This window comes from Mastigoproctus giganteus, chromosome 4 (genome assembly GCF_048544385.1).
Source record: "Mastigoproctus giganteus isolate SK-2022 chromosome 4, ASM4854438v1, whole genome shotgun sequence".
Classification (NCBI taxonomy): domain Eukaryota; kingdom Metazoa; phylum Arthropoda; class Arachnida; order Uropygi; family Thelyphonidae; genus Mastigoproctus; species Mastigoproctus giganteus.
This window is the reverse complement of record NC_143578.1, coordinates 29,031,846-29,044,809: the sequence shown is the minus strand read 5'-3', so window position 1 is coordinate 29,044,809 and position 12,964 is coordinate 29,031,846. Positions and strand designations below refer to the sequence as shown.

The 12,964-nt window shown below is 38.8% G+C and overlaps 1 protein-coding gene across 3 annotated transcripts in view; it reads left to right on the top strand.

Annotated features, from left to right (window-relative positions):
- Positions 1–12,964, top strand: part of LOC150086503 (multiple PDZ domain protein-like) — a 431,516-nt gene that overhangs the window by 44,866 nt on the left and 373,686 nt on the right. For all 3 annotated transcript variants that reach the window (XR_016546894.1, XM_090372609.1, XM_090372607.1), the window contains exon 3: positions 12,155–12,289. Coding sequence is in view for 2 of the 3 variants with exons in the window: in XM_090372609.1 (XP_090228735.1) it covers positions 12,155–12,289 (135 nt within the window). In the remaining variant the exon portion in view is untranslated. The remainder of the gene's footprint in view (positions 1–12,154; positions 12,290–12,964) is intronic.

Sequence of the window (12,964 nt, the reverse complement as noted above, 5' to 3'; positions counted from 1 at the left end):
GTATGGGGTAGAAAACTTGGAGATTTGGATGAAAGCCAATTGTGATATGCAACATTCTTATCTTGAAGAGCCTTAGCACATTTATTGTAAAACCAAGGTTTTACAATAAATTGGAGTGTAGAGTAAAGGTCTTCATTCCTCCAAAAATCATTTTAGTGACACCATTTGAGCAAACGTTGGCATTAGAAAATTTAAAACAGTAATCCAACCAAGTAAAAGAAATCTTCCCGTTCATCCTATTTTGCATTCTTGTAATGACAGACAATGTGAGGTTGATAGTTTAGGAGTTGGATAGTTTAGGAAGTGTACTTGGAAGGGTTTTTTTGTGAAAAAAAGATTATGTGGTTATGGTTCTCTGGTATTCTTGTAAAGTAAATGAACAATCTGTGCGAGGTCATTAGTAATTGCAAAAGCCTCAGCAGCTTGACCAGCTGGGTCGATATGACTAGAAAACAGTCCAGCTGAAGTTAGTAGTAGTGGCATGTGATGCAAGAAAGCAAGTGTATGAGCTTATGTAGCATCAGCCAAAAAAAAAAAAAAAAATCACACCATTCCCTCCAAATGCCTGTCCAGTTCCTCCTTAAATTTATTTACCCTATCAACTTCCACAACGACAGATGGAAGTTTGTTCCAGCAATTAACCACCCGCTGGGTAAAGGCAAATTTCTGCACATCTGTTCTACCTCTGTCTTTTCTTAATTTGAATTTATGCCCCCTTAGGTTCGTAATCTGAACAAGTGGAAGGATCCCATCAGAATTCAGCGTGCTCAACCCATTCAAGGCCTTATACACCTCAGTCAGGTCACCTCGCAGGTGTCTAGTCTCCATCTGCTGCAATTTGCAGAATTTAAGCCTCTCTTGGTAAGAGGATCCCTTCATTCCCCTCACCAATCTTGTTGCCCTTCTCTGTACATGCTCAAGCAAATCTACATCCTTCCTAAAATGAGGCCTCCAGACCTGTACGCAGTACTCAAGCCATGGCCTGACCATTGCCTTATACAGAGGGACAATCACCTCCTTTTCCCTGCTAGCAAAACCCCATGACGTGCCCTGGCAGCCTGTTTGCATTGCTCAGAAAACTTCATATCTCACTGAACAATTACTCCCAGTTATTTTTCATTTTCTACCACCTTAAGTGTAGTACCACATAGTTGGTAGTACATTTCTCTGGGGTTACTTCTACCCATATGTAGTACTTTGCATTTGTCAAGGTTAAACTTCAGTTGCCACTTCTTAGCCCATCTGCTCAAATTTTCGAGATCCTGTTGCAGTAGCACAGTGCCATTACTGTCATTAACAACCCTGCCAACCTTTGTATCATTTGCAAACTTTCACACTAAGCCTGATATACCTTCATCAATATCATTGATAAATATACAAAACAGTGGACTCATCACTGAACCCTGTGAGACTCCACTAATGACATTAGTCCATGGAGAACAGCACCCATTGCTCTTCTCCCACTCAACCATCCACCCTCTGTCTTCTCCCACTCAACCATCCTTTTATCTATTGTAGCAACTTACCCTTAATACCATTCTGCTCCAATTTGTACAATAGTCTTCCATGCGCAACAGTGTCAGAAGCTTTCCTGAAATCCAAATATATGATATCAAAATTATTTTTTGCATCCAGTTCCTTTGTAACCACATCATAATATCCTATCAAATTTGTCAGACAAGACGTTCCCTTAAAAAACCCATGCTGTCTCTGAATTATTGCTGCAGTCTTGTCTTGTCTAGACAAGACTGCAGCAATGATCAGTCAGTGGTCTAGATGATCCTGCAATGCAGGATCATCTAGACCACTGACTGATCATTTAACCACTGACTCCATTATTTTACCCGGAACAGAAGTTAAACTAACTGGTCTGTAATTACTCGTGTCACCCTTCGATCCCCCTTTGTTAATTGGGGATACATTTTTTGCACATCTCCAGTCCATGGGGACCTCCTCTGAGGAGGTCCCCATGGACTGGAGAAGTGCAAAATCCCTGGCTAAGGGTTTGCTTAGTTGCTTTGCCGCCACCTTTAATATAACTGGATAGTTCCCATCCACCCCAGATGCCTTAGCATTAGCATTAGTAGAGGCATATGATGCAAGAAAGCAAGCTTATTCAGCATCAGCAAAAAAAAAAAAAAAAAAAACACCACCACTACTCCCATTTCACCCCTCCCATTTTCGTTCGAAATACCTGTCCAGCTGAGCCTTAAATTTGTTTAGGCTATCAACTTCAACAACAAGTGATGGAAGTCTATTCCACAAACCAACTGCCCGCTGGCTAAAGGCAAATTTCCGCACATCTATCCGACATCCGTCCTTCCTCAATTTGAATTTATGCCATCTCAGGTGATTATTCTGAGCAAGAGGAAGAATCCCATCGGCATTGAGCATGTTCAAGCCATTCAAAGCCTTATATACCTCTATCAGATCACTTCGCCGATGCCTAGTCTCCAGACTCTGTAATTTGCAAAACTTAAGCCTTTATTCGTAAGAGCAACCCTTTGTTCCATTCACTAATCTTGTTGCCCTTTTCTGTACTCGTTCCAGCAGCTCTACATCCTTCTTGAAATGAGGCCTCCAGACCTGTATACAGTACTCAAGGTGTGGCCTGTCCAATGCCTTATACAAGGAAATAATCACATCCCTATCCCTGCTAAAAAAATTCCTGTATATCATTGACAAGACACCATGAGCTACTCTTGCAGCTCGTCTGCACTGCTCAGAGAAGTTCATATCTGCCTGCACAATTACCCCCAGGTCCTTTTCATTCTCTACCACTGTCAACGTAGTACCACAGAGTTGATACGTTTATCTGGGGTTACTGTTTCCCATATGTAGTACTTTATGTTTGTCAATGTTAAACTTCATTTGCCACCTCTCAGCCCATCTGCTCAACCTTTCCAGATCCTGTTGCAGCAGCATAGCATCAGTAGTGTCCTTAACAACCCTGCCAACCTTTGTATCGTCTGCAAACTTGGACATTAAGCTTGATATACCATCATCAATATCATTTATATATACAGAAAACAACAATGGACCCAACACTGAACCCTGAGGAACTCCACTAATAACATTAGTCCACGTTGAGCAGTGTCCATTGATTACCACTCTCTGTCTTCTGCCACTCAACCATCCCTTTATCCATAGCAGAAATTTGCCTCCAATGCCACACTGCTCCAATTTGTGCAGCAGTCTTCCATGCGCAACAGTATCAAAAGCCTTTCTAAGATCCAAATATATAATATCAAAGTTATTCCCTGCATCCAGTTCTTTTGTGACTACATCATAGTATCCAATCAAATTGGTCAGACAAGACCTGCCCTTAACAAAACCATGCTGTGTCTGAGCTATAACTGAATTCTTGTCTAGATGATCCTGCAGTGCTTCTTTAACCAGTGCCTCCATTAATTTTCCTGGAACCGAAGTTAAACTAACAGGTCTATAATTACTTGTGTCAGCCTTTGATCCTTCTTTGTGAATTGGGGTTACATTTGCACATCTCCAGTCTATGGGTACCTCCCCTTAGTCCAAAGAAGCTCTCATAATTATGGCTAGGGGTTTGCTTACTTCATTTGCTGCCTCTTTAATATAACTGGATAGATCCCAATCACCCCAGGTGCCTTTTTTATGTTTATCCTCAACAATTTCTCCTCCACTTTCCTCTCAGTTATTAGAAAATCATCTAGCTCACTGCCAGTGTTTACTTCACCTACGACATTCCCCTTCCTGAATAACTCCTCATGTGTGAATGTAGATGAAAAATATTGATTTAATTTGTTAGCTACCTGAGCAGGATCATCAACAGTTGAACCATCGATATCAAGTGGACCAATCTGATTCATCCCCTTCCTTCTAGAGTTTACATAAGTAAAGAACTCCTTGCTGTTTTTCTTTGCATCCCTTGTAAAAGATTTCTTGTAATCTGTCTTTGCCTGCCTAACCTCCTTTTTAACTTGGTTACAGAATAACTTATATCTATCATAGGCTTCCATGTCACCCATTAATTTGTATGTATCCCATGCATTTTTCTTCTCTGCCATATGTCTCATTAGTTCATCTGACAACCATTTAGGCCTGAACCTTGAACAGTATTTCTTGGTTGGTATGTAAAGCCTGGTAGCTTCCAAGATTAGTTCCTTGAATGCTTCCCATTTTGAATTTGCTGTTGGTAACATCATCAGTTGGTCCCACTGTATAGAATTTTAATACTGTCTCAGACCATCATAGTCGCCTTTACGAAAGCAAAAACCCTTCCCTTTACCTCTGATGGTAGTTACCTCCTTGAGTAAATCCCACTTCAGCACACTGTGTTCACTGCCACCTAGTGGTTCCTTTATCTGCAGATTCTTAATGCATGAAGAATCACTACTGATAATCAGATCAAGAGGCAACTAGAGGGAGTAATACTCCCTCTAGTTGCCTCCTGAACATGCTGGTGTAGAAAACAGTCATCCAATAAATCCACAAAAGCCTTGCTAGTGTGTGAGTGACCAACCCACATATTCCAGTCAATATCTGGGAAATTAAAATCCCCCATTATAAGACTCTGATTTACTGGCCCATTCTATTTCCCTGTATGTTATCTTATTATACTCATCAGAGTCATTAGGCCTATAGCACACTCCTACTCTCAATTTTGATTTACCTATGCTTATGTCACACCAAACTCATTCGACACTGCCCTGTCCATTGATGTCGACTGGTTTTACTTCCTTGGATTTTATGTGTTTTTTTACTAATAGCATAACCCCTCCTCCCTTCCTAACCTGTCTATCCTTTCTGTAGACGTTGTACTCCCCAAATTCCAGTTCTGCATTCCTTATATCTGTGTGACACCATGTCTCTGATATCCCAACAATATCTGCCTTTGATGTTTTGAGCAATACCTCAAATTCATCAGCCGACCGGGCTAGCCGAGTGGGTAAAGTACCTGCCCGGCAACCCAAAGGTCGCGGGTTCGATTCCCGCCTCGGGCTTGGATCAAAGTACTGCAAAAAACCTTGGGAGGTGCAATATGGCCACAGAAGCCGATGCGCCAACAACTACCAAATCAAATCAAAAATCAAATTCATCAAATTTATTTACTAAACTCCTAGCATTGGTGTACACGTAAGTATACATGCACCTACTCTTCCTCTTAGCCGCCCTAACACAATCCATGTGTTTACGTGTACCCCCATGGTTCCCAGCAGTCTCTGAAATATCCTGCATCTTATTTTCCAGGCTGCTGCTCATTCCAATAGAAGCAGTGCAAGAATCTCTTTCACCTCTGCCAGTGGCTACTGTTAATCTATTAGTCTTTGTCTCCCCCCAAGCTAGCAGTTTTCCGACCCACCTAACACTGCCTCAATAGCATCAGCAAATATTCTTGCACCCTTTCTATTTAAGTGTATCCCATCCCTGTAGAAGCAATCTCTCCTGTTAACAAGTACAGTCCAGGCTGAAAAAAATTCTACCCCTTGAGCCTTGCACAATCTTTCCAGGGCCGAATTGATTGACAAAGTTCTCATCCTATACTCCCTCCTATCGTGTCTGGGCAGAATTGCAGACACTTTCAAATTCAACCCTACTTCACGGCTTTTTTCAACAGTGACCTGTACTTGTTAAGTAATTCCACTGGTCTCCTACTCTTAATATCATTAGTTCCAACGTGTACAACTATATCACCTTTTTGTGCCCTTAAAAGATGATATCCGCTCTGCAATGTCATCAACTTTTGCCCCTGGCAGACATACCCTGGTCCTGTTCCACCTGTCCTTTTTACAAAGCATGTTCCCCGTTTCCCTGACAATAGAGTCACCAACAACTACCAGTTCCTGTGGGACCAGTGCATTCTGCCTTGGGGGCTGCCTCTGTGTTGAAAGATGACCAAGTGCAAGCTCTGGCATTGATGTGGGCAGCTGAGAGCTTGATGGCACCCTCAATTTATTTCCTTCAAGGTCTCATATAGGCCCATAATAACGTTGAGTTGTCGCCTAATTTCCTTGCACTCCTTGCATCGTGCACACACAAAGACATCCCCCATGGCAGTATTGTGTCCCGTACCCGATTGCTCCGCAAACATCAAGCAAACAGTGCATCTTAAAAGGCTGTGATTCAGAGGGCAACTGCCTCCCTCAGTTCTCCCCTGAGCCACAGCACTCCCATTAGCTTGAGCCTTTTGCTTTGCTGCTCTGGTGTGAGTCATGATTTCGATTTAATGTCAATAAAATTACAATTTCAGAACAAAATTAAAACCTTAAACTTGTATCCTAACATAGTTATAACGCTATGTTTATTTTTCAGTATCGAGTGTTATCTACGAGTTCCCTTTATATAACTTCCATATCAAGTTATGTATTAATTATTTGTTACATTTGTACTCTAAGTCGTTATATAGTTAAAAGTATTTAATTGATAATGAAGTTTAACAAGATTAATAGATTTTCTGGTTAATTGACAATATTATATTATGCACTATACTATACAAAGCTAATGCTATCGAATTCTGGATATGCTGTATCATGTTACAATGGCGGTAATTACGAACAGTAGTTCTACGGACTCTTAAGTATTGATTAACTTCCAAATCTCGCTGTCTCAATTTAGAATAAACTAAGGATCCTGACTAGGTCTATAGCTACTTATAGATAATAATTTGATATAACAATTGGTTAATAAATCGGCTAAATACGGTTAAAAACCTCTCATTCAACAGAGCTGCAATTTGTAACACGTGGATTTGATACCATTACCAATACTAAGTAATACCCACAAAATCTCTATCAAGTTAAACTTTAAATTAAGTATTGTAACTAGGAACATAAAACTACTCTAGAAAATAAGTAAATATGCCAATTTAAGCTAATAAAACAGAAAATAAATCAGAAAAAACTTCTCTTCTCCAGGAGCTGTAAAATGGCTGCGGTCGCACAGGCTACCCTCGAACCAAAAAGCCTTTCTTATGTTTAACTTCAACAATGTCTCCTCCACTTTGCTCTCAGTTATTACAAAATCATTAAGCACCCTGCTATAATTTGATAACCTTCTGCCATTTTCAAACCTTAATAACGCCTCATATGAATGTAGATGCAAAATACTCATTCAGCTTGTTTGCTATCTGAGCAGGATCATCAACAGTCGAACCATCGATATCAAGTGGACCAAACAGACTCATATCCTTCCTTTTAGAGTTTATATAAGTAAAGAAATCCTTGCTGTTTTTCTTAGCATCCTTTGCTAAAGATTTCTCATAATCTGCCTTCGCCTGCCTAACCTCCTTTGTGACCTGATTACAGACTAGCTTATATCTGCCATAGGCTTCTGAATCGCTTGATAATTTATATGCATCCCATGCATTTTTCTTCTCTGTCACGAGTCTCATTAATTCATTTGATAACCATTTAGGCCTAAACTTTGAACAATATTTCTTAATAGGTATGAAACTTTTAATAGCTTCCAGGATTAATTCCTTGAATGCTTCCCACTTAGAATTTACTGTTGGTAACATCGTCAGTTGATCCCACTGTACAGAATTTAAAAACTGTCTGAGACCACTGTACTCACCTTTACAGAAGCAAAAACCCTTTCCTTTACCCCTGATGGCAATTATATGTTTAAGTAAATCCCACATCAGTACATTGTGATCACTGCCACCTAGTGGTTCCTTTATCTGCAAATTCTTAATACACGAATGATCACTGCTGATAACCAGATCAAAAGTATTACCATCTCTGGTTGTCTCTCGAACATGCTGCTGCAATCATCCAATAAATCCACAAAAGTCTTACTAGTTTATGAGTGACCAACCGACAAGTTCCAGTTAATATCTGGGAAGTTAAAATCCCCCATTATAAGACATTCTGATTTACTAGCCCACTCTATTTCTCTGTACAATTGTTCATTGTACTCATTCAAGTAATTAGGCCTATAACACACTCCTACTCTTTATTTTTGCTTTCGAAGTGTCACACCAGACTGACTCAACAGTGCACTGTTCATCTATATCAACTGGATGCACTTCTTTCGATTTTGTTTTTCTTAATTAACAGCATGACACCTTCTCCCTTCCTATGCTGTCTATACTTTCTCTACACATTGTACTCCCCAAATTCGAATTCTACATTCCTAACATCAGTTCCCTACATATCCCAACAATATCTGTCTTTGATGTCTTGACCAACACTTCAATTTCATGAGATTTATTTACTATACTTCTAGCATTGGTATACATGCAAGCATACATGCACCTATTCCTGTTCACCCTGACACATCCCATATACCCACCTGTTTCACGGTGACTGCCATCAGTCCCCAAAACCCCCAGTACCCCTCACTCCAGGTTGCTACTTATTCTAATAGAAGTTGTGCAAGAATCACCTTCGCCTCTGCCTGCAGCTACTTTTAACCTTTTAGTCTGTGAATCCCCCAAGCTAGCAGATTTCCGACCCACCTAACACTGCCTCGATTGCATTAGCAAATATTCTTGCACCCTTTCTATTTAAGTGTATCCCATCCCTGTAGAAGTAGTCTCTCCTGTTAACAAGCACAGACCACGCTGAAAAAAAATGCTACCCCTTGAGCCTTGCACGTTCCCTCCAGGGCCGAATTGATTGACAAGGCTTTCATCATGTACTCCCTGCTATCGTGTCTGGGCAGAATTGATTGCAAACACTTTCAAATTTAACCCTAACTCGCGACTTTTTTGCAACATTGACCTGTACGTGTTAAGTAAATCTGCTGATCTCCTACCCTTAATGTCATTGGTGCCAATGTGTACAACAATATCACCTTTTGTGCCCTTCAAAGATGATATATGCTTTACAACGTCATCAACTTTTGCCCCTGACAGACATACCCTGGTTGTGTTCCATTTATCCTTTTTACACAATATATTCCCCATCTCCCTGACAATAGAGTCACCAACAATAACTAGTTCTTTTGGGACCAGCGCATTCTGCCTTGGAGATTGCTGCTGTGTTGCCTGATGCCCAGGAGTGAGCTCTGGCGTTGAGTTGGGCAGCTTTACGGGCCCCTCATATTAATTTCTTCGTGGGCATCTACCCTACACCTCAAGCTCTCATAGACGCCCAGTAGAATGCTGAGTTGATGCCTAATTTCTAGACACTCTCTGCACCTGGCACACACAAAGACATCCTCCTAGGCTAGATCATGTTCTGTTCCAGAGAGTTCGGCAAACATTTCACAAGTTGCACATTTTTTTTAGGCTGTGATTCGTTGGAGTATGGCCCCCCCTCAGTTCTGCCCCGAGTTACAGCACTCCTGCCACTTTGTGCCCATTGCTTTGCTGTTCTAGTCTGGGGCATGATATTTTAAATTAATAAGATCAATAAATTTAATTAATTAACTGTCAATACTACACTATCTAATAGAATCCTAAATGCAGTGATGCGTATTACGCTATATAATTATACGTTAGAGCTACCTAGTTGCCACAATTAAAAATTTGAATTCCCTACTGCTCTATACAAAAACAATGTCTGCAGGATTTGAACGAAATAATGGTTTTACGTATATTAAATAGTAATCTATAAAAACTCTTTATCTAAATTAAAAATAAAAATAACCAGTGTAACTATAAATATAAGACTACGTATAAAGTACAATATAAAATAACAATTAGGTAAATAAAAAGGCAAACACTTATCGCTTTTTCAGAGCCTGTAATTCACAGCTGTAATTTTTAAAGAGAGTCAGTTGTGAACATTAAAATCACCAAGGAAAATTACTTCACTGTTAGGAAAGTTGGACTGGAGAAACTAAAGTTTTAAAGAGAGGAAGTAAAAGAGTTCCAAGTGATTAGTGGAGATGGGAGAATGATAGAGGCAACAGATGAATTTAACAGAATGTGGTAAAGAGATTTTGAGCCAGAGACGGTCAGAAAGAGGAGATTCTAAACTGTCTCTGACAAGGAATATCAGACCAGTCAAATGCACAAGTACCACCTTTGAAACACACAAGAAATTATGCAGTGAATAATTAGGACAACTGAAATGAGCAGTTGTGGAATCTACTGATAATTGAAATTCTGTTAGAAAAAGGAATGGAATCTGGCAGACTGTAAGTAGAAATGGATGTCATTGAGATTGGAACTGAGACCAAGTATATTTATGGAATGAATGAGGAAGCATTTGGGAGGTTTAGATCTTTTTACAAATAAGTTTGTGCTATTATTTTGACTATTCATTATGTATTCAGTAGTAAGAAAAAGTGTGCGAACATTGTATGAAGTAATAAAATTTTTGTATATGGTGTACCCGACAAGAATATACCCTGCTCCTTGACATAACGTGGCCTTGACAATGCCCTCTATATATACACTACTCAGACTCCCTCCAATCACTATCTGGCAGAGTCGCGGCAGTGAGATTATACACTAACATTAGTGTATTATCTTACTACCTCTTAGAGAGAATCCAGAAGCCTCTTAGAGAGTTACATTAGGTTCCGTCCAGTGGACTATCTAGTGGTTGGTCTATGAATACGGTTTTAGAGCTACCTTTGAAATGTAAGGAAAATTGGATCTCACCACGATGCCTATCAGAACCCCAAAAGGTATCAGTAATACTGCATAATGCAATTGATTGAGGTTGCAAGAACATTGCTCTGGAGACTAAACATGGGTTTCACCAATTAGAGCCTCCAATAAGCAAAGTGGTGGTATTGCACTGGTTGACGAGAGTTGTCTACCACCTAGTATTGCCTGATAACATAGAGGGGTGGCATTCCTCTGTGTGGTGTGTGGATGCCACACCTCATTCCCTGCTTACATTGGTTTCACCTGGGTGAGTCACGTCCAGTATAATAGGTGCTGTCTTTCAGTATTTGCACATGGGGGTTATACCCATAGTTACTAACAGTCCCACCATAGTGAAGGTGCAAGCAGAAAATTTAGTTGTTGCTGATTGACCAGGCTTCACAAAAATTCAGTCCACTTGACTTGATGGTCACCTGAATATCAGTTCCACCAGTATTTTAGACTCCAGTTAGCAAGTCCAGCTTGTCATACCTGAGAGAATGTCTGTGACTGCCTCAAGGACAGAGCAGTTATGTATAATTTTAATTTAGGAACTAGGAGAGTAGAAAGCCTGTATATTTTGGTATTTAAAATGTAAGTTTTTGTTCACTTTTAATTGCTGTAATAGTGTGGGGATAGAAAATGCATTATTTTTTGACATCTTTTTTCAGGATCATCAATTGTGATTAAAAAACTATCACAAATCCCGTAATTCTACAATAGTCCAAAAACCTACCCACATTAGTTTCTGGACTATTGTGTGTGGTCTTATTTAACATTGTATATATAGTGTGCATGGTCTGGTCATTTCTTGTTTTCTGATAATACTGTATTGCAAAAGTTTCATGGGTTCTTAGTCTAGGACATTGGTGATCAATAGTTGAACCTTATTCTTTGTCGGGGTTCTGGTTCTTTTTTTATGTTTGGACTTGGATGCCAAGAGAGCATGCATTTATGACCCTTTTTTCAGGAATGTTACCATTCAGTCCATATTTGGAATCGGCACTCAAAACTGATCTTATACATGTATAAGATCAGAAAGAGAAACAGTGCAAGAATCTAATAGTGGCTGCATCTTTTAGCTCTGATGAAATATACAATCATTATAGTATGATAAAGCTAAGCTATACATATGATCTAGTATGATAAATTCACAGATATTTTCATCTCATTATTTATTAGTTTACTGCATACTTTTATTTCTAAATTTTGTATACTATATATATATATATATATATATATATTTATTTATTTTATTATTTTTTATAATTGCATTCTTGTATGTGTGTTCAGAGGTGCACATTCCATATGTGCAAAATAACACAGGTCCACAAGTATGTTAGGGCCCACTTAATGATTCATGTTTATCTTATGCACCAGGACCCATTGAATTCTCTGTATGCAACTGGCTTGTATTTTATTCTACAGTAAAATGTAAATCATATACCCTTTACTGTAACATTTGTGGAAAGTATAAAAATACTTTGTTTTTCTAAATAAATGGATTCTTTGCAGTTAATTTTTTCCACAACATAAATTGAAAAATCAACGATAAGCCATTTCATTCATTTTTTGCACACAATTATGTGCAACAATTTTATATATATATATATATATATTTACTTATTATTTTAGCTGAATACTGACTGGGTACAGATAGAAGCTATAGATCTTATTAGTGATGGGTCAAGCTGGGGTTTTGGTATAACTGGTGGTCGAAGTACAGGTGTAGTAGTGAAGACAATTGTACCAGGTGGTGTAGCAGACAGAGTAAGTAATTCTCATGCCTTTTAACTTTGGTTTCAGAAATTTATGCAACTCTTATGACATTGCTCTCTATCCATTTATATTTTAAATTTATGTAAGCTGTAGTTCGACAGGACATTAGTTGGGAATTTATTTCAGGAGCACGGCCAATTTAATTTAAATTTATTTCTTAATTTAAATATTTTTTCTTTCTTTCTTAATTTAAATTTTTTTCTTTCTTTCTTAATTTAAATTTTTTTCTTTCTTTCTTAATTTAAATTTATATCCTCTTCCATGTTTTTTTTTTTTTTTTTATGAAAACCCAAAACACGAAAGGTATCAAAACCTATAGTACTTAGTACCGTGCATGGGTTGAAGGAGAAGTATGGGGGGGAGGGGGGGATGCCTATGTATTGCCTGAAGAAAAAGGATAATCACAAGTCATCACATAGATATTTATTGTTTAGATGCTCTAATTTTACAGATCTAAAGTCTGCATGAATAATCCTTTGTGACCAGAACTAATTGCATTTCTCTTCTCTGTATTCTCTCCCACTCCAGCTGATATTTTTCATCTTTTCTGAAATGAATTTTCTACACGTGTATGCAATACTTAGTGTTACCTAACCATTTTTATATATGGCTGGATGCCGAATAATGGACGCCCTTGAATACTAGAGCTTTAGATCTTATTCGGAC